Raw genomic sequence first — 18,235 nt, 5'->3', positions numbered from 1 at the left:
AATATCAAGGGATATTTCGTTACCTCCATTTTAACTGGGAGATAAGGAAAGGCCTGAGGAAGTGACCTTGGGCTGAGACTCGAGAAATATGAGTGAGATATCTGGGCACATAATCAAAGAGAGAACATTCCAAGCAGGAGGAATAACAAACTTGTAGGCCCTTCAGTGGAAAAAAAGAAAGCTTGACACATCATGGGTAGAGAAGAGGGAGGATGTGCAATCATTGGAGCTTTGCAGCTCATGTTAAAGAGCTTGGATTTTATTTCAAGGTCAATGGAAACACACTGAAATTTTTTAAGAGAAGCATGTTATGTTTTATATTTTTTAAAGCACACTCTGGCTGCTGATTGGCAGATAGATTAGAAAGATTCAAGAGCAGAAGTGGGAAGACTACTTAAGGAGCAATTGTAGTAGTCTAGGAAATAAATGTTGGTGGCTCAGAACAGGGCGGTAGCAGCAGGAACTGGAGAGATGCTCCATGTTGCTCATCAGTAACATGTTCTATCATCATGTGCTATCAGCTAGCATGTTGCTTAGCACACATAAGTCACTAAATAAATATTTGTTGCCAGGCACAGTGACCTATGCCTGTAATTCCAGCACTTTTGGAGGCCAAGGTGGGATGACTGCTTGACCTCAGGAGTTCTAGACAAGCCTGGCAACATAGTGAAACTCTGTCTCTACAGAAAACATAAAAATTAGCTGGGTGCGGTGGCACATGCCTATAGTCCCAGCTACTAGGGAGGCTGAGGTATGGGAATCACTTGAGACTGGGAGGTCAAGGCTGCAGTGAGCCATAATCATGCCACTGCACTCCAGCCTAGGTGGAAGAGCAAGATCCTGTCTCAAAAAAAATGTTGAGTAATTAATAAAATCATTTATTGTATGTGGCACACTACTAAGGACTCTTTTATTTGCATGACCGCAAGTGCTCATTTTAGTTGATAATCTGAGGGACATGCCTTGCCAGCTCCTCCTCACAGGCTGATCACTGATATTTACCATGTTTTAGCTCCTGAATACTCAGAGCTATAGTTACAGAAACAACTTAGTCTATCTAAAATTATGCACGTTACTGATACACAGAAAAACATTGTGCCCCACAGCACAGTTGCTCTGAGAGGAAGCTTCTTTCAAGTAGAAATCAGAAATGTGCAGCCACCACTGAAAACAGAATGGGATTCCATCACAGAAATGCTCATCGGGGCCATCCTCTAACATCTAAAAGATTCCAGTTGAGTTGACTACTCATATTGACTACTGGAATATAAGACACATTCTTATTGCCTGAAGGTTCTGTCTTCCTCTCTTTAGTTTGGGTTCCCATGAAGGCAGGGCTTGAGACAAGAACTCAAATGCCCATTTATTCAGCAGATGATCCCAGGAAGCAGGACTAAAAGAACCCAGTGAGTGAGACAGGACAGGAGGAAATGACAATATAAAGTGTTCTAAAGGTTGATGATATGAGCACTGGGAGCTCCAGAAAAGAGTAAAAAATTCCTCCTAATTTTCCACTTGAAAGGTGAGAGACTGGAACCTTAATCCTCAAGCTCTTGTCTAGCATTATTAAGGGTTTTTCTGGGATTGCTAACTTGCCCTGTGTATTCCCAGGCTGTGCTTCCTAGTCGAGTGAGCTCTGGAAAAGTGCCTGAGGCAGAATGTCAAAAGGCATATGGAGTGCCTGAGCAGTGCAAGGGGAGCTCTAAGTTAACATACAACTGTTCACCACAGCTACAGTGAAAGCCAGAGGTGTGCCAAAGTGATGTGAGTGCATTTGAGAGGCATCTGCTGTACCTCCCATCAATCTGCTGGATTTCACTGTTCCCAACCTGTAAATTGGGGATAAATATAGCACCTATCCTAGAGTTACTACACACATTTAAATTCAAAGAGCACAGCCAGCTGTACACCAAAGTTTTTTCCTTAACCAAAGTTTTTAAGACATGTAGAATTCGACGGCAGTCATACGCCATGGCAAAGGCTGCTAGTTACCCAAACATTTGTTCTCCTTCCTCCTCCTAAACAAAACCGTGAAGTCATTTGATGTAGCACACTGCCACTCAACTAGAGGATATAGTGCCCTTGGCAGCCAGGTATAGTCATGTGACTAACATGTTCTTGACATAAACATTTAACTGGAAATGTTCTGTGGTACTTACAGAAAGTCTTCTTTAAGGCAAAATGGAATGTTCTTCTTCCTCTTCCTCTACTGTCCGGAACAAGCTCTTGACAGTTGGAGTTCTAGGAGCCACCTTGGACAATGAGGAAAATGGCCCCATTAAGGATGGCCAAGTGGTACTTTGGAAGGAGACTGGGTCCCCACTGATATTATACAACTGCCTCAGCTGCCCTGGGCTATCTCCAGACTCCTGAGACAAATTTTACCTTGCATTAGGGTGTCTTGTTTGGGGGGGTTTTCTACAGATGAACCTCAGTGGCAGTGGTGGGCTGAATAATAACCATCCATACCAGGTCCTAATTCCTGGAACCTGTGAATGTTGCCTTAAATGGCAAAGTTCTTGTAAGTGTGACTAAATTAAAGGTCCTATGACAAGGAATTATCCTGCACTATCTGGATGGGTCCTAAATGCCATCACAAATGCCCTCATGAGAGGCCAGGGAGATTGGACAGAGAAGGTGATGTGAAGACAGCAGAGGCTGGAGTGATGTTGCTACTAAGGAACGCTGGCAGTCACCAGCAGCTTAAAGAAAGACCAGGTTCTGTCCTAGAGGCTTCTGAGGGAGCGTGGCTTTGCTGACAAAACCATTTCTGCCCAGGGAAACTGTTTTCAGACATCTAGCCACTAGAACTGTGAGAATAGATTGCTGTTAAGAAGCCAAAGAAGCACTTTGGGAGGCTGAGGCGGGTGGATGAACGAGGTCAAGAGATCGAGACCATCCTGGTCAACATGGTGACACCCCGTCTCTACTAAAAATACAGAAAATTAGCTGGGCATGGTGGTGCGTGCCTGTAATCCCAGCTACTCAGGAGGCTGAGGCAGGAGAATTGCCTGAACCCAGGAGGCGGAGGTTGCGGTGAGCCGAGATCGTGCCATTGCACTCCAGCCTGGGTAACATGAGTGAAACTCCGTCTCAAAAAAAAAAAAAAAAAAGAAGCCAAAGAAAACTAATACATTAATCATAACCGATTCAGGGACAGTTACTCAATTGGAGGGGGCTTCCTGACAGTGGCACTGGGGTTAGGGCCAAGGGAGCTAACTAGTGAAGTCCTGAAAAAAGGAAACAAACCTCACTCAGATATCCCTACACCTCAAAGCTGAAGTGAGGGGGTCTCACTTGGACCTCAGTGGAGCCAGCTCTCTGGTTCAGGTACATGATATGAAGACACCCATTTTCAGACGGTGTTGAGAGGTACAAAGCCAGTAAGTCGGGGACCAGATCCTCTGCATACTGGAGGCATGCTACCTCCTTCACGACAGCTCTGCTGGGACAGTCTTTATTGGACATGTCTTATGATTCCATCTCAACCTATAGTTTCCTCTCTGATGCCAATTTCGCCCCTCCCATTGTGTGAAGCCAAGCATAGCCTCCCAAACTTGACTTGATCCTAATATTCTCCTCTACCCCAAAGGAGTATATCTGTTTCTTCCAAAAGTCTCTTCTGTTACCAAGACACAGCGTCACATACTTTACATACAACCTCTGTAGGGCCATATGGTGCAACAGTTAGAACACAAGCTCTGAAACCAGACAGCCTGGGTTTGAATACCTACTCCACTACTGCATCCTTGGGCAACCTAATTAATGACTCCTCAACTGCAACATGGAGCTAATTATAGCACGCTCTTCATAGTTATCGTACTGCATAAATCTGTGTGATTAGGAAATTGTCTGTCATATGTTAAGTGCCAAAAAAGTTTACTGCTGTTATCATTTACTACAGGGCAGCTGGGATGAAGCAGCACTATTTGAAGCAGCCCCCGACCACCATTACTTTAAACAGTTTTTTTTCTGGGTGGCTTTAAGATTTTCTGCCACCAAAATGATCCCCCTTGAAATAACCCAAATGCCCACCAACAGTAAGCAATAAATTGTGGTATATTCATGTAATATAATAATACACAGCAATGAGAATGAATCTGTACTGATTATTCCATTGACACAAAAGAACAAAATAATTTCTGGTGATATAAGTCAGGGTAGAGGTTCCATAAGAACTGTAATAAGGTACAGGGAGGCTTGTAAGGTGCTATGTTCTATTTCTTTATCTTGGTGATTATAAGGCTATGTCCTTTGAAAAAACTCAAGTTATACAACCATGACTCACGGGTTTTGTTTTGTTTTTTTTAGAGGGAGTCTCGCTCTTTCACCAGGCTGGAGTGCAGTGATGCAATCTCAGCTCACTGCAACTTCCGCCTCCAGGGTTCAAGTGATTCTCTTGCCTCAGCCTCTCGAGTAGCTGGGACTACAGGCATGCGCCACCACGACCAGCTAATTTTTGTATTTTTAGTAGAGACGGGGTTTCACCACGTTGGCCAGAATGGTCTCAATCTCTTGACCTTAATTGCCCGCCTCAGCCTCCCAAAGTGCTGGGATTACGTGAGCCACCGCACCCAGCCAACTCATGCATTTTTATGTTTGTGCTAGATTTCAATTAAAAAGCATTTACTTAATTCCCCAAGTCTGTCATTCATTGGTCAACCCAAGCACAGGATACAGCTGCTCATTCATCTGCTGGCAAGGAAGAGGTGGTGAAGCCACCCAATTGTTAAGACTCAATAAGCCATTAAGTCTGAAATTGGGTAAGAAGATTCCAACACTAACTGGCAGCAGGAGGGCACATGGGAGAAAAAGAAGTGTACAGATTATGTTTATCACCAAAGAAAAGGGCCAGTATCTCTGCAGTGTCTTATGACTAAGAACCATAGCATTTCCTTGGCTCCCTACCCAGGTCAAAGGCCAAAGTGAGCACGCTGTCCTAGGAATTAAAACAGCAAATGCCACGCTATAATAGCTACAATAGCCTGGCATTTCCCAGTTTAATGCCTAGAGTAGCATTCATTCCAAATAAAAAACTGAATAAGCAGAAAATAAAAGCTTTCAGAGTGAAAGCCTTTAGTTTCCTAGTTAAGACTTTTCTTGAGAACAGATTCACTGGTGCAGACATAATTTTGCTATACGAGATTTTTGTTATAGAGCTCAAGTTGTTAGAATTTCTATTTACTTGTGGTGTCTGATACAACCTGGGCTCTCCAGTGTCACAGTGGGCTTCTCAATCTCATTACAATCATGGGGTTTAGGAGCTGCCATGGCTATTACTAAAGACTTTCCTACATAACATATGCACAAAACATTTCTCCATCCATTTGGGTATGTTATTCCTGAAGACTTTTCAAATAAGTCTTCAGGGATAACATGTTGAAGACTAACAACACTGTTTAAGTCAAAATTCTGTTCCAAGGGAAGAACAGTTAACTCAAATGTGCCAAAGCCAAAAACAAAAATGGAATTTAATGGCTACTGCAATTCAAAAACCCATTTGTATTTTTAGGTTCAGACATGGTCTGATGTGGCTGTTCAAACACTATCTTCAGTCTTAAACTGCTCTCCAATTCTCAGATGCCTTTTTTAGTGTGTTGACTTCATTCTCAGCCTCTGTGAGAATCTAGTTCTTCTCAGCGTTAAAACCAGTTGGGGTGGAGAAGGAGAGCATTTCTTCCTATTAGCTCTTGTAATCCTGGAACTCTAATTAGACCATCTTTGGTCATATACTAACATCTGAATCAGTAACTGTGGCTTGAGGGATAAATCAGAGGCTGAGCCAGGCCTGTGTCACACATTCCATTCCAGAGTAGAAGACAGAATTCACCCAGTACATTTCACTGGAGTGTACTATTACCAGTAAAAGGGGGTAAAAAATTCCGGGAGGACAAAACGACAAATATCCAGCACAGGCTTCTCTCCAGAGTGCACGTGCCCAAGATAACCTAGCTGGGAAGAAGTCCTAAAGGCCTTCTCATACTTGCTACACCCATAGGGTTTCTCTCCAGTATGGATTCTTTGATGTTGATGAAGATTTCTTTTGCTAGTGAAGGCTTTTCCACACTCATCACATACAGAGGAAGATTCCTGAATATGAATTCTCAGATGCCTTTTTAATTGTCCCTGAGCACTGAAGACTTTTCCACAATCTACACAGTCAAAGGACTTCTCCTCACTGTGAATTCTCTGGTGCCGAGTTAGTTTTGTATGACAACTGAAGGCTTGTCCACATACTTTACAAGAATAAGGCTTTTCCCCTGTGTGAATACGCTGATGTTGGCTTAGATGGGAAGTCCTTCCAAAACTTTTGCCACACTCATTACACTCATAGGGTTTCTTTCCAGTGTGGATTTTCTGATGCCGAAGTAGGGGTGAATTACCAACAAAAGTTTTGCCACACTCATTACACTCATAGGGTTTCTCCCCAGTGTGGATTCTATGATGTATAACAAACTCAGAACTACTGGTAAAACTATTTCCACACTCTATGCAGTAATAGGGTCTGTCCCCACTGTGGATTCTCTGATGCCTGATCAGATTTGCATTATCATTAAAGGCTCGCCCACACTCCTCACACTGATAGGGTTTCTCTCCAGTGTGAATCCTCTGGTGCCGAATTAATGAAGAATTGCCATTAAAGGCTTTTCCACACTCATTGCACACAAAGGGTTTCTCCCTAGTATGGATTCTATGGTGTCTAAGATAGTAGGAAAAATAGCTGAAGGATTTCCCACACTCCTCACATATGAAGGGTTTCCTTGCACAGTGGATTCCTGGAACCTTTCCTCGGATGTTTTTTACTGTGGGGATGTCCTGGTACTTCTCCACATCACATGTTTCTGGGAAGTTGGTTCTCTGAGGGACACTCCTCAGCTGCCCATGTGACATCATCCCATCTCTTTCTTCAGAAATTTTCTGGGTTAATGCGGATTCACCGTCAGTGTTGGTCTCAGCATCTGACGTAACAGACAGAAAACACAAACAATGCCACTGAGAGCTATACTAGATAGAGCACTGAAAATTACAAGGCTTTAAAAGAGATCATTTCAACTTTCACATCAGTACCTGGAACTCATCTGCAGGTTAATCAAGTTCATCCTATGAGTGCGAGTTAAAGGAGTAAGGGAACTCCAAAGGGGAATGCTGGGAGAGGAGTAATCTGAGACGCAAGTAAAGGTGGTAACCAAGAGTCTGAAAAAGAATCATCACCAGAGACAGCAGTGTGAGAACAGACCACCAGCTTCTCAATTATCTTGATGATTCTTTTTCAGATTCTTAGAATAAGAGACTGAAGTGCTGCCCCAGCTTCATCACTTTCCATTTACTTGCTCTCCGCAGACCAACTGCACTGAAACTCCTGTCTCTGCCTTCAGCTTCACTATTTGCTCTTGGTGGCACCCATCTGACCATTTGACTGTCTATTTTCTCTTCCTTCTCTCACTGAAATTAAACATACCTTAATGGTTAAGATTCAGCCCTCCTTTTTTCTCCCTGGGGGTCATTTCAACCCAGCTGTTAGAGTACCCTTTCAGACCTGCCTTTTATCTCAGACTCTCCACCCACCTTCTCAATGGCCTGCTCTAGTCATCCACTTGCCTATTCTAAAGGAACCTCCCATCCTGTGCTCAGCTCTGAATTCCTTTGAATTTAAAAAAAAAAAAATCCTCTCATGCCATGACTTCTCAGTGTTATCTGACTCAGCTCTCCCCGTTTATGGCCAACCTTTGGGAAGATCTGGTCCATTTTACCTTCACATTGGCTATCCTATTCCTAATAGCACTTAAAACTTTTCTTTTTAGCTTTTTACATCTGCCTCCATAACTTGTATCTTCCAGAACTTCTTAAACAAAGTTTGGTACATAGCAAGTTGCTCAAAAACTGCTCCTGAATAAATCTATCCCAACCAAGGAAGACCACTAAGGTAGGCAATGTTGCAACTAAGAAAGGAGCAATGGATTCAGGGATTGCTGATGAGACGTACTGGGTGGTTACAAGTTAGTATGAGTTAAGATTGGTGGGAAAGGTTTCATATTTTAGTTATTAGGTGAAATCACCTATTATATTTAAATTCTGCCCAGCATGGTTCACTTTTAAATACAGTGCTCCATAAAACTCTACAGTTGTTGGTTCTAAACCTGCCTCACCTACCTTTACAGATGTTTTTGGTCCCCTCTGCCAGGGGATCATCCTGTGCTTCCAGGTCCCAAGCCACGTCCCCTCCTTCCAGGAGCGAGATCAGTGCAGGTTTGGGAACTGGGTACCCTGAAAAAAGGAAGAAAATGGTACTTTTCAGCCCTGTATCTGGTGTTTCAAAAGAAGGAAAACCCTAGATGTCTCAGTAAGAATAAGACCCAGAGAAGAGAGTTCTTGACTGGGGAAGGCCAGAGAGATTCTGATCAAGAGGAAACTGAGCATTTGTGACTTCTTCCTAAAAAAAACAATCAAGAAAAATTAAGTTAGTGAGATCTGCAAGGCATGAGCAAACACAGGGAAGAAGTCACGGTCTTCCCCAGACAACAAACACTACTTATTTCTTACTGGGCAGAGCCCCTTGGAAGAAAAAACATACTCCCACCAGGGGACAGTAATTCCCTTCACTGGGAGACCAAAGTGACTCAAGACCTCTCCCTACCCAGCAATCTTTGAAGTTGGTCACTGAGCCTCAGCCCTGTAGTCGCTCAGTGGAGGACACAAGAGACAGCCTCTCCTCTCCACACCACACCCATCACCCAGTCTGTAAAAGAAGGAAGAAAACTGAAAAGTACAGATCTGAGTCCTAGGAGGAAAATGGTCTTACCCATAGCAGTCAGATTCCCATAATTCTCCAACATCACACTTCTGTACAGGGCCCTCTGGGCAGGAGAAAGACTAGTCCATTCTGTCTTAGTGAAGTGCACAGCCACATCCTCAAAGGTCACCATCTCCTAAAACAACAGAGCTACCCCAGAGCCAATCCTCTGGCTCTGGGCCAGAGTATGGGGCAGAGAAGACAGGTAGGGGGTTGAGGGAAGGTCCTGTGAGGGATGCATAATGACAAAAGGCGAAAAGAACTGGATATCAGACCATTATATGACTATTTCTACAAGCAAAAACCTGGAACTTCTCTCACTACCAGAAGAGCTTCCATTAGGATACAAAATTTACTGTCATAAAATGTGATTTAACACTTTTACACCCTAAGAAAGAAGTTTCTTATTAGTTAACCTTCCCACAGCAAAATCTTTGATTTAGTAAATATTTTCAGTTTTTTGGTGTTGCACCTACAAGTAAACAATTTGCTTCAAATGGTATCTCAGGACCTACATGTTCCTATTAGGTACTCCCTATTCCCAGCCAATCCATCTCTTCCCCACATGTGCTCACCCTGCCCCAAACCTTATGCCCATGAAACAAGAACAGAGTCATGGTTTGCACTGATGGGCCTGTCTCATTCAACTCCCATATGATTCTTGATAAAGGGCTGTAATGCCTGTGCTCAAGAGCATCCTGCAGAGGGAGCTGAGAGTCTCCTGGTACAATCGACTCTGCTCCTTGATGGGTTTTCCTAGAAAATGATGCTTCTAGAATTAAATGGCTGCTGCTGGGAAGCTCTTTTAGCTCCTTATCTTTATACCTCAAGACAATCTGTAGCAGCTTCTGCCAACTAAGATTCATGCATCTTGGGGTTTTAGTTTTAGTTTTTGTTATTTTTCTCCTTTTTTTCTTGTTTTTTCATTCTTTTTTGACAGTGTCACCCAGGCTGGAGTGCCATGGCACAATCTCAGCTCACCTCTGGCTCAGATGAGACTCCCACCTCAGCCTCCTGAGTAGCTGGGACTATAGGTACACACCACCCTGCCTGGCTACTGTTTGTATTTTCTGTACAGACGCGATTTTGCCATGTTCCCCAGGCTGGTCTTGAACTCCTGGACTCAAGGGATCCGTCTGCCTCAGCCTCCCAAAGTGCCAGGATTACAGGTATGAGCCACCATGCCCAGTCCCTCATGCTTTTTCAATAGATACTCTTTTCCCTCCCTGCTGGCCTCAACTCTACCTTTCCACGAAGTTCTGACACCTGGTTTAGAGCCTCTAGTCACTCCTCAGATATGGGTATTAAACTTCATTACCAGAGTGCTCAGGGATACTCCCACCTTCCAATGCCTCAGCTGATTTTGCACATCTCCACATCCCCCTCACCCCAGCACTGCCTCAGACTCTCTGGAGGACCCAATACACTGGCTCATCATGCAACACCAAACTCGTCTTCCCCAAAATGGCTCCCATTCTAATTTATATAAACTAAGTGGCATAGTGAGTGACAGTATTTTTCCCTCTCTGATAATAACACCAATTTCAGCCCACTCTCTAATGCTTGAACTTGAGATTAATACTAGACATTCAAAGCCCCATCGTCACTAACTGCTGATAGTTAATACTCAAGTCCTGCCAATTTTATCACCTACATATTTCTGGAATCTGACTCTTCCTTACCATGGTACAATCAGCACACAAGGTCAACAGCTGGGGACACTTTAGCTCCACTTCCAGGCTTGTCCCACACTGAATCTATCCTCTGCCCAGCTGACAACCTGACCCCATCAACTCCCGAAGGAACCTCTTGAATGAATCGCCACAAACTAGAACAGTGGTATTCAGAGTATAGTCTCAGCCTCCCAAGTAGCTGGGATTATAGGCATGTGCCACCACATCTGGCGCATTTTCGTAAATTTAGTAGAGACAGGGTTTCATCATGTTGCCCAAACTAGTCTCAAATTCCTGGCTTCAAATAATCCACCCACCTCGGCCTCCCAAAGTGCTGGGATTACAGGCATGAGCCACCGCACCCAGCCACGTCACGCTTTTAATAACTACACTAAATTCTTTCCAATAGTAATCCTAACAGAAATGTTTTTAGAACTTGGCAAAATGATTTTAAGGTTAATATAAAAGAATAGACAAGAATGGCCAAGAAAATTCGGGAAAAAAAATCCCCAAGTAAGTCTTCCTTTACTTGGATCTGAAGCAGGCATCTTTTTTGTTCATTACCCCATTCAAGGGCCCGGTGATAACCAGAAACTAACTACCCAAAAGATCCTGAAGGGGCACCTCAACACACTAAAACATTGGGTTTATTGTTTTAACTATATCATCCCCTACGGACACTTTATATTCTTGTAGCTGGTGCATCACTTGGGAACTTGTTAGGCAAATTCTTGGGCCCCATCGTGACAGCAGTCCACACTTCAGTAAAGCTTCCAAGTAATTCTGATGTACACTGAAGTTTGAGAACCCTGTATTGGAGGATAAAATCCAAACTCAGGAAACTGAGGTGTATCAGGTGACCAGGTAATGGGAAGGTGCACAACTACACATAGAGAATCTATCCAGGAAGCACAACTATACACACAGAATCTATCCAGGAAGCTCTGCAAACAAAATCCCAGAGAAGGAATGACAAACTCTAAATGTAATAGAAAAGATGGCCCAAGTAAAAGAGGGAGAAGAAAAAACAAGACTTCGTGTCTTTCTAGAAATGGTATTGGGAAGAACACAGTCAACAATTACACAGCAATTTAGAAACTGATTAATTAGGACTACAATATAGTGTGATGTCAGAGACTTGTGGAAAAACCAGAAGAGGGTAGGAACTCCAAGGAAGCTGATGTATCAGTGAGACAGTCAGGTAGAGAAAACTGAAGGATGTGAGAAATATGAGATTGGGACTTGGGATATGGTTCATGGGTACTAAGTTACTAGATAAATAAGTGCCAGGAGGAAAGAAATGACCAAGCAGCAACTCCAGCTCAAAAAGTGAAATATAATTCAGGAAATCAACTCCCCTGTCCCATAAATGTAATGTATTTATGTGCATTTACAAATGAATTCATTTGAGATGCAAAGCAGTCAATGACTTGCTCCAGGCTACCACGCCTCCGAGGCCTAATGAAATCCCTAACTCCAGGTGTCCTGTCCTAGTGTAGACTTTCCGATCACAGCCCACTGTCTCGCTTAGCCAGCAGTAGTGACCTCAAGAATATATGTTCCCTGATTCTGAAGCCCAAACTAACTTCTTTGTTTTGGAGAACAAATGAGATAGGCCCCCTTTCTTGTCTTCTTCCTGCTGTCCCTCCGCTCCTACTTTCCAAGAACCTTGTGCCCTTGCTGATCTTGATCACTTCCATCCTATCCTCGATCCCTACGTCACCAGACTGAGTCCCTCATTCTCAGAATTCCCTCTGCAGGAGGACAGCTACTGAATCTGGAGATTCTCCAGCCCAGCAGAGATTCTCAGTATTCAGGAGGCTGTACTTCGGCTTTCCAGGTAACTCTCTCCTGTTTCCATCTTCACTGGCCCTAGCTCTCTCCCCAGCACCCAGTCCTACCTCTTTTCCCAGCACCCAGTTGAGGGAATCAACAGGGGTCTTCCTATTGGTTTGGCTCTAAGACTTGCCAGGATCACCGTTATCTACCTGCTCCCACCCCTCACTTCTTTCAAATCAGAACTCCATAAAGCTGACCTCAGGGGTCCACAGCTCACCTGGCATTGAGCTTTCAGAGGTATGGCTGCCATCACCTGGGCTCCCTCTTAGGAGGCAAAGGCTGAGGGAAGAAACAAAGAGAACCAACATTGAGCTCAGCCCAGTAAAAGGCTCTCCTTAATGCAACAAACTTGCCAATAACAAGCCGCAATCACTTACTAAATGCTCACTGGGTAAGTGGCATATACATATGTACTTTTTAGTCCACACCATACCATGAGGCTTTTAATTCTGAAGAAACAGCTTTTGAAAGAATAAATAACTTATCCTTGGACACCAGAGCCTGTCCTCACCAACACCAAGCTAAATGAAGAGCAAAACAAGCAAAAGACACCAATAAACTCAGAGCAAAACTTAACAAGAGGAATCCCAAACCTTTATTTTTAAAAATCAATTTTACTGAGAACATAAAAGGTTAAAAAATAGCAAGTGTCATGTTTTTGGGTGGAAAATGCATATTATTTAGTCCTCACAAAAATTTTTCAAACGTTTAATTTTTCCCAAATGAGAAGGCTAAGAGAATAATTTCTTCTACCAAGACACTCAGCCAGTGAATGGATGAACTTAGATCCCACACGCGATCTGCCAGGCTTCAAAGGTCATGTTTTAGGGTTTTTTTGTTTTGCTTTGTTTTGGTTGTTTTTGAGACAGAGTCTACCTCTGTCAACCTAGGCTGGAGTGCAGTGGCACAATTGCAGCTCACTGCAATCACTGCCTCCCAGGTTCAAGCAATTCTCCTGCCTCAGCCTCCCAAGTAGCTGCGATTATAGGCATGCATCACCACACCTGGCACATTTTCATAAATTTAGTAGAGACGGGGTTTCATCATGTTGCCCAGCCTAAGTCTCAAACTCATGGCCTCAAGTGATCCACCCACACTGGCATCCCAAAGTGCTGGGATTTACAGGCATGATCCACCGCACCGGGCCAAGTCATGCTTTTAACAACTACACTAAATTCTTTCCAATACTAATCCTAAAATGAATGCTTTTAGAACTTGGCAAAATGATTTTAAGGTTAATATAAAAGAATAAACAAGATTGGCCAAGAAAATTCAGGAAAAAAGTCCCAGAGTAAGTCTTCCTTTACTTCGACCTGGGGCAGGCAACTTTTTAGTTCACTGCCCCATTCAAGGGCCCGGTAATAACCAGAAACTGACTACCAAAGGATCCTGAAGGGCCACCTCAACACACTAAAACATCTGGATTATTGGTTTAACTATATCATCCCCTACAGACACTTTGTATTCTTGTTAAACAGCAATATTCTATAAAAAGCCAGTGTTTTCCCTACAGAGACTTAATGCATGATGCAGTTTTCTGCCAGCCTCATCTTGTGCCACCTTCCTCTTTTCTCTTAGTTTAGCTACAATGGCCGCCTTTCAGTTTCCTCTATGCTAACTCAGGACCTTCATACCTACTGTTTGTTCTGTATGAACTACTCCTCTCCAACCTCAGAACCACTGTAACTGAGATTCTTTGCCTGCCATACTCTCCAGTAATCTAGCCACCCTTCACCTTCAGATCATGATCTGTCTCTACAGACCAAGTTTGGTGTCCCTGTTAAACACTCCACTCATACCATACTCCTTTTCCTATATACCACTGATTTGTGCTTTCTTCATTCAACAAATATTTATCGCATATCTATTTCATGCCCGGTCACGTATGACACAAGAGATGAAGTAGAGAGAGAAGGGGGACGATCCTGTCCCTTGCGGAGCTTTGTCTAAAGGAAAAACATACATTAACCAAGACTTTCTGAAATAACTTTTTTTTTTTTTTTTAGACTGAGTTTTGCTCGTTACCCAGGCTGGAGTGCAATGGCCCGATCTTGGCTCACCGCAACCTCCGCCTCCCGGGTTCAAGAATTCTCCTGCCTCAGCATCCCGAGTAGCTGCGACTACAGGCGTGCGCCACCATGCCCAGCTAATTTTTGTATTTTTAGTAGAGACAGGGTTTCACCATGTTGACCAGGATGGTCTCAATATCTTGACCTCGTGATCCACCCTACTTGGCCTCCCAAAGTGCCGGGATTACAGGTGGGAGCCACCGCGCCCGGCCTCAAATAACTTTTAAGTTCACAACTTTGATCACTGCCAGGGGAAACTAGCCTGGATGGGAAAGCTTAAGAATATAAATTAACTAAGGTATAAAGGAAATATTTACAAAAGTAGCAGCATATGCAAAAGCTATGTTCTAGTAGTGAATCGTCAAGAAGACTGTAGTAGCACAGTCAAGGGGGAGTGTGCTGCTAGATGATGCTGAGTAAGTCACAAGGGACAAAACCATGCTTTGTGCAGGTCAAGAACATGGTCTTCGACCTACATGCACTAAGCCACGGGCAGGTAGAGTGAAATGACCAGAGGTGATTAACACATGACTTTTCCACATGACTTTCCCATTGGGCTCAAAGCTCCCTGGGGGCGGAGCCCACACCCCGCCTCATTCACGGCTGCATCTCCGGAATCTAGAGCAGCAACTGGCACTTAGCGGCTCAGAAAGAAGGTGTGGCCCAATATGCAGATGAGGTCTGGGCTGTGTCGAGAGCACAAGCATCCTTTCCATCCAGCCGCCCATATCCACAGCCTCCATTACCCAAGGCGCCGACGCGGGCCTTGGGGAGCGAAGGCACCCAAGCAGCCTTCGTTCCCCGGACCCGGAGGGGCCACCCTGACTCCCTCCACTGCGGCAGCAGGGACAAAGCCGACAGCCTTCTCTACAGCTCAAGTGCCTGCGCCTAGCAACGACTCCTGGGCAACAAACCGCAACACTCACCTCGGCAAAAACGGAAACTGCTGCGTCAACGGAAGTGTGTCATTACGTTGGCCTTGCGCCCAGCATCGCGTGCTTCCTCTCTAGGATGCCGGAGCGCTCTTCTCAGTGGTTCTACGCCCGGGAGGAGGTTTAACCCCGAGGGATCCTTAGAGACCTTGAGTAGGAAGTCAAGTATATCATTGTTTTCGCTAATCCCTAACCGAAATTTAGCATCTTCTTCTGTTATATGTTGGCAACAAACTACAGTAGAAATCACAGATATTTTCATATCACATTACAGTTTATGCAGCTCTCAGAATATGGCTATTCTCATCACCAGTTTGAAATTATCCTTGTTATTTGGGCCCACCTTTAAGTCTTGTTATTTCATTTCATCACGTTGGCAAAGATGCACTTATATTTCTGTATGACAAATTCTAAAAAACTTTAATTGTATTTTAATTGGTTTTGAAGGTGTCACCAGATTGCCAAAGGGTCATTGGACAAAAAAGCTATCCTCCTTAGAGGTAAAGACTCAGACACATTAAGAAAGAGCAAGTCTGAGGAAGGATATATTAAGTAACTAGGAAGTGAAAACGGTGAACATTTTAAAAAAATGATTGAATACGAGGCAGCCAGAGCATCTATGATAGCCATGAATTTTGGATGACCTAATAGCTGAGATCAGGAATTGAAGAACAGGAGCTGGTTTCAGGAAAGAAGGTGAAATAATTTAGTTTTAGAAATACTGAACACTCACACATACCTGCTTTATTAACATTTAATTCACACACCATACTATTCATCCATGTAGAGTATAAACTTAAATAGGTTTTAGTGTGTCCACAGACTTGTGCAAGCATCACCACAGTCAATTCCAGGACATTTTCATCTCCCCAAAGGATATCTCATAACCATCAGCAGCCATTCTCCATTTTCCCTGTGGTAAGCAGAGTGGTGTTTTTTTCCCCTCAAAGATGTCTATGTCCTGATCTCTAGAATCTGTATGTTAGGTTACATGACAAAGGGAAAATGAGGTTGCAGGTGAAATTAAGATTGCTAGTCAGATGACTTTAAGATTACCTTGGGGCTGGGAGCAGTGGCTCACATCTGTAATCCCAGCACTGTGGGATGTCCAAGTGGGCAAATCGCTTGAGCCTGGGAGTTTGGACCAGCCTGGGCAAGGTGACAAAACCTTGTCTCTACCAAAAAAAAATCCCAAAAAGGAACAAAAATTGGCCAGGTATGGGCACAGACCCGTAGTCCCAGCTACTGGCTGAGTTGGGAGGATCACTTGGGCCTGGGAGATCAAGGCTGCAGTGAGCCTGGATTTAGCCACTGCATTTTGGCCTGGGCAACAAAGTGAGACCCTGTCTTAGAGGAGGGTGGGGAGGGTTAACATGGGGAGAAATGCCAGATATAGTATGCACCTGAAGTAAAATAAATAAATTTTTAAAAATTATCATCTTGGATTATTCAGATGGGCCCAATGTCATCGTAAGAGTTCTTGAACATGAAAGAGGGAATTGAAAGAGAACCACAGAGATGAGAGCACAAGAAGGACTTAGCCCAACTTCACCAGCTTTGAAAATGGAAGAAGGGGCCAAGGGTCAAGGAAAGTGAGTGGCCTCCAGAGAATAAAAAAGGCAAGGAAACAGATTCTTTCCTTAGTCTAAATCCTGAATTTATATCAATGAGACCCACTTTGGATTTCTGACCTCCAAAACTGTAAGATAAATTAGTGTTGTTTTAAGCCACTACTCATGGCAATTTGTTACAACAGCAATAGAAAATTAATACACAAATAAGTACACACCCTCTCTTCTTCCCCCAATTCTAGACAACCACTTTCTTACTTTATAGATTTGCCTATTCTGGATATCTACATTACATAAATGTCCATTGTCTAGGTATAAAACAAACTTATTGCTAATTTTATCAGTTTTTAGAAACATGGGAACCTGTGTGTTTACTTGGTGAAGAGTTGAGCATATTCTTGTCAGAAGATTGGAGCACTAAAATAAAAAACAAAAAGAGTTGGGAATAACTTGTTTTCCTTTTGCAGGGAGGGGGAAGGAAGAAAATTTCTACTCTCATTTGTCTGGAAAGTCTCCCAGTTTTCAAGATAATTAATAATAATAGCTAGTTCACATTGGCCTGGCTCCCCAGCCATCGTATCACCTCTAAGGAAATATATACTTGATATGGTTTGGCTCTGTGTCTCCAGGCAAATTTCATGTTGAATTACGATCTTCAGTGTTGGAGGAGGGGCCTGGTGGAAGGTGATTGGATCATGGGGGTGGATTTCCCCCTTATTGTTCTCCTGGTAGTAAGTTCTCATGCAATCTGGCTGTTTTATAGTTTGTAGCACTTCCTCCTTTGCTGTCTCTCTCCTGCTGGCCATATGAAGGTTGTGCCTGCTTCCCCTTTGCTTTCCACCATGATTGTAAGTTTCCTGAGGCCTCCCAGCCATGCCTCCCGTACAGCCTATGGAATTGTTAGCCAATCAAACCTCTTTTCTTTATAAATTACTCATTCTCAGGTATGTCTGTATAGTATTTTGAGAAAAGACTAATATGATACTCATATTCATGTCTGTCAAGTCTCTCTCATCAAACATAATTATTTTGAAGACTGACCATTCCTTAGATTCGAATGGGAGCCACCTTTCTGGTTACCTCACAACCTAACTACCCAGGTATCCCTCTAACACCTACAATATCTTTAACTGAAGCTATGAGTAATAGCAGATCATGGTACCCAGACTATAGTATATGATCATGGCATATTTACTGTTACTCCTGACTTGAAAATGGTGGAGAAAATACTAACTTCTCTACCACATCTCTGAAAATCCTAGCCACAAATTGGCTGAGGCTGTGGTGGAACTTAAGTTTCACACATGAAGTCATTTTTGTCTTGGCTACCAAATATATGTAGTTAAGCTAAATATTGTGC

General features: G+C 43.4%; 2 protein-coding genes across 19 annotated transcripts in view; both read right to left on the bottom strand.

The window, feature by feature from the left end:
* ZNF23 (zinc finger protein 23) overlaps positions 1–2,248 on the bottom strand; it is a 22,561-nt gene extending 20,313 nt beyond the window's left edge. For all 14 annotated transcript variants that reach the window (XM_037742235.1, XM_037742236.1, XM_037742237.1 and 11 more), the window contains exon 1: positions 2,160–2,248. The gene's annotated coding sequence lies outside the window, so the exon portion shown is untranslated. The remainder of the gene's footprint in view (positions 1–2,159) is intronic.
* Positions 2,249–5,165: 2,917 nt separating this feature from the next.
* Positions 5,166–18,235, bottom strand: part of ZNF19 (zinc finger protein 19) — a 34,527-nt gene continuing 21,457 nt past the window's right edge. The window contains exons 2-8 of one of the 5 annotated variants that reach the window (XM_037742242.1): positions 15,299–15,452; positions 14,168–14,249; positions 12,718–12,752; positions 12,521–12,582; positions 8,801–8,924; positions 8,152–8,265; positions 5,166–6,959 (exon numbers count right to left, since the gene is read on the bottom strand). In XM_037742242.1, the coding sequence (XP_037598170.1) occupies positions 5,857–6,959; positions 8,152–8,265; positions 8,801–8,924; positions 12,521–12,553 (1,374 nt within the window). In that variant the 5' untranslated portion in view covers positions 12,554–12,582; positions 12,718–12,752; positions 14,168–14,249; positions 15,299–15,452 and the 3' untranslated portion in view covers positions 5,166–5,856. Of the gene's footprint in view, positions 6,960–8,151; positions 8,266–8,800; positions 9,018–12,520; positions 12,583–12,680; positions 12,755–14,167; positions 14,250–15,298; positions 15,453–18,235 lie in introns of those variants that run through there. The other 4 variants (XM_017539197.2, XM_017539198.2, XM_017539196.2 and 1 more) reach the window with 4 other exon arrangements.

Source organism: Cebus imitator, unplaced genomic scaffold (genome assembly GCF_001604975.1).
Source record: "Cebus imitator isolate Cc_AM_T3 unplaced genomic scaffold, Cebus_imitator-1.0 Scaffold117, whole genome shotgun sequence".
NCBI classification, from domain to species: Eukaryota; Metazoa; Chordata; class Mammalia; order Primates; family Cebidae; genus Cebus; species Cebus imitator.
The sequence above is the reverse complement of the archived record's forward strand: the minus strand, read 5'-3'. Positions and strand labels throughout refer to the sequence as shown.